At 51.2% G+C, this 2,121-nt stretch overlaps 1 protein-coding gene across 1 annotated transcript; it reads right to left on the bottom strand.

Annotated features, from left to right (window-relative positions):
* Positions 1–23: 23 nt before the first annotated feature.
* Positions 24–1,248, bottom strand: LOC112080181 (uncharacterized; the record flags this gene model as incomplete). Its single annotated transcript, XM_024145939.2, has 3 exons — positions 24–330; positions 506–1,008; positions 1,156–1,248. Coding segments are annotated over 3 exons (903 nt in total), but the record flags the coding sequence as incomplete, so codon positions are not given.
* Positions 1,249–2,121: the final 873 nt, after the last annotated feature.

Consider the following 2,121-nt stretch of genomic DNA (forward strand, 5'->3'; position numbering starts at 1 on the left):
TCCAGGCCTCTAAGTGGAGCTACTCCACAGTGCTGCAGGGTGGCGTAAGAGGGGGAGGACGGGTGACTGGCCCGTCTGACACGCTCCTGGGGTGGGCCACGGTGGTGCAGGGTTCTACTTCTCCGCAGCTGCCCCATTGAACTGGAGCCCTGGTGCTGCAGTGGAGGTGGCGGCCTGCGGTGGCCGGAGGGGGTACTGCAAGTGGAGAGGACAGGCGCATGGGCAGAGAGGGGCGCAGGGGCGTGGTGAGGGTTGAATAGGGACCCGCTACTTGAGCTGTGTCTGCTCAGACAGGGACGATCCGCCTTCCGGAACTGGACGGACGACACCCTGAAGATACAGAGGGCAACAGGAGTTATAAATGCGATGAAACAATGGTGAACAACATGCATTATCATCGTTCAACACTGGACTGAGGATACTTTGAAGATGGATGGCTATGGATCACGTTATAATGGAAAACTATGACAATCATAATGATCATTGTCTGGTGATGAACCCCTACCTGAAGAGTCCGTGGGGTGGAGGGCCCATGGATGGAGCGGCCAGGCCAGGCATGGAGCAGGAGGGCTGGGGCTGCATGGTCAGTGCCTCAGGGATGGCTTCAAGCAGCTCTCTGTGGTTCTTCTGGCAGCTGTCGCGGCGTTCCCGCTCGCACACCTCCCTCTGGTGGTGGAGACGAGCTTTGTACAGGCACATGCGCTTCTCTAACAGCCTCTGGAAGCGGCGGAACTCTCCCGTGCTCACGCTGTAGAACCCTGAGTCACTCAGCTCAGACGAGATGAAGGACTCAGATGATGGAGACCCTCCACCTCCACCCCCTCCTCCACTGACCGCCAGGCCCCCTCCCCTGGGGTGACATTCCTCCAGACCCCCCTCCTCTGTCTCCAGGCCAGAGAGGTCTCCCTGGTGCAGGCTACCGTCGGTCCAGCCCAGGCCACTGTCCAGCTCATGGTGGAGAGGTAGGTAGCCCAGAGGTTTCTCCAACATATAGTCCTCATCCTCAGTCTGAAGGAGAGAGAGAGAAAGGTTAGCGATAGCACACAGTCACACACACAGTATGCAGCTATACAGCACATACACACAGACATGAACACCCACCCACACACACGCAAGCACACACACACACACACACACACACACACATACACACACCTGGCTGTGGTAACTGCTGGGCTCTTCTAGGTTGTTGCAGCAGCCAATCAGACAGCTCTGATCCCTCGGAACATGACTGGCCAGCTCCAGGTCCTTAGAGAGAGAGGGGGGGATGAGAGAGTGAGAGAGCGAGCGGTTAATCAATGTGAAACTAACTATGAATAATGTGTGCTTACATGAATAAACAAGCATCTGATTTTTTGAAAATGCTAATTAGAGAACTTTGGTTATGTAATTTCCATGTTCAAATATAATTGTATTGGAGCGAACAAGCCTCTCAAAAAATGCCCCCTAAATATCCCTTTGTTATCAAAAGTCCTGATTATTAAGTATGGGCGTTAATGCAAGTCAATTACATGCTGTAGGTTTGCAATACAGATTTACTGCACTGAACTGTAGGTTGTGTCTGGCAGCAGTATCTGCGTCAGTGTGTGCTGTAGAAACAAACGAGCATGTTTGTAGATGGGAGAGAGGAGTGTGTTTTTCCCTCTGTATCCTAAGCTGAGCATACTTCCATTCTCCAAGGGGATTTCATTAGGCGCAGCTCACATTCCGCCCGCTGAACACGTGAGCGCTGTTTATGATTGTGTGAGCGTGTGCGTTTTTCGTTGAGTGTGTTTGGGTATATACTGTATGTGGTGTGTTTGTATGTGCTTGATGCCAAACGTGTCGATGATTTAGATGTAAATAAGATCAGGTTTTTGATTTGGTTATTCTTCTATTTATGCAGCGGCAAAGCACACTGACTGTTTGTGCCTGAGCAATCCTGCTTGTGTGTGTGTGCGCACGTGTGTTTATAGTTCCATCTCAGGTCCCTAATGTTTGTCGGCAGCATGAATAATTCCAGACTGGGTTGGCTGAGGGAAGCTGCTCCATTTTGAAAAAATGCATCGCTGTACAGCCCTGATCTACACTATGGTACATAGTCAGCCGCTCTGGAAAATAAAAGGGCCTTTTTTTTTTTTT

This window comes from Salvelinus sp. IW2-2015, unplaced genomic scaffold, assembly GCF_002910315.2.
Source record: "Salvelinus sp. IW2-2015 unplaced genomic scaffold, ASM291031v2 Un_scaffold12587, whole genome shotgun sequence".
In the NCBI taxonomy this organism is placed as follows: domain Eukaryota; kingdom Metazoa; phylum Chordata; class Actinopteri; order Salmoniformes; family Salmonidae; genus Salvelinus; species Salvelinus sp. IW2-2015.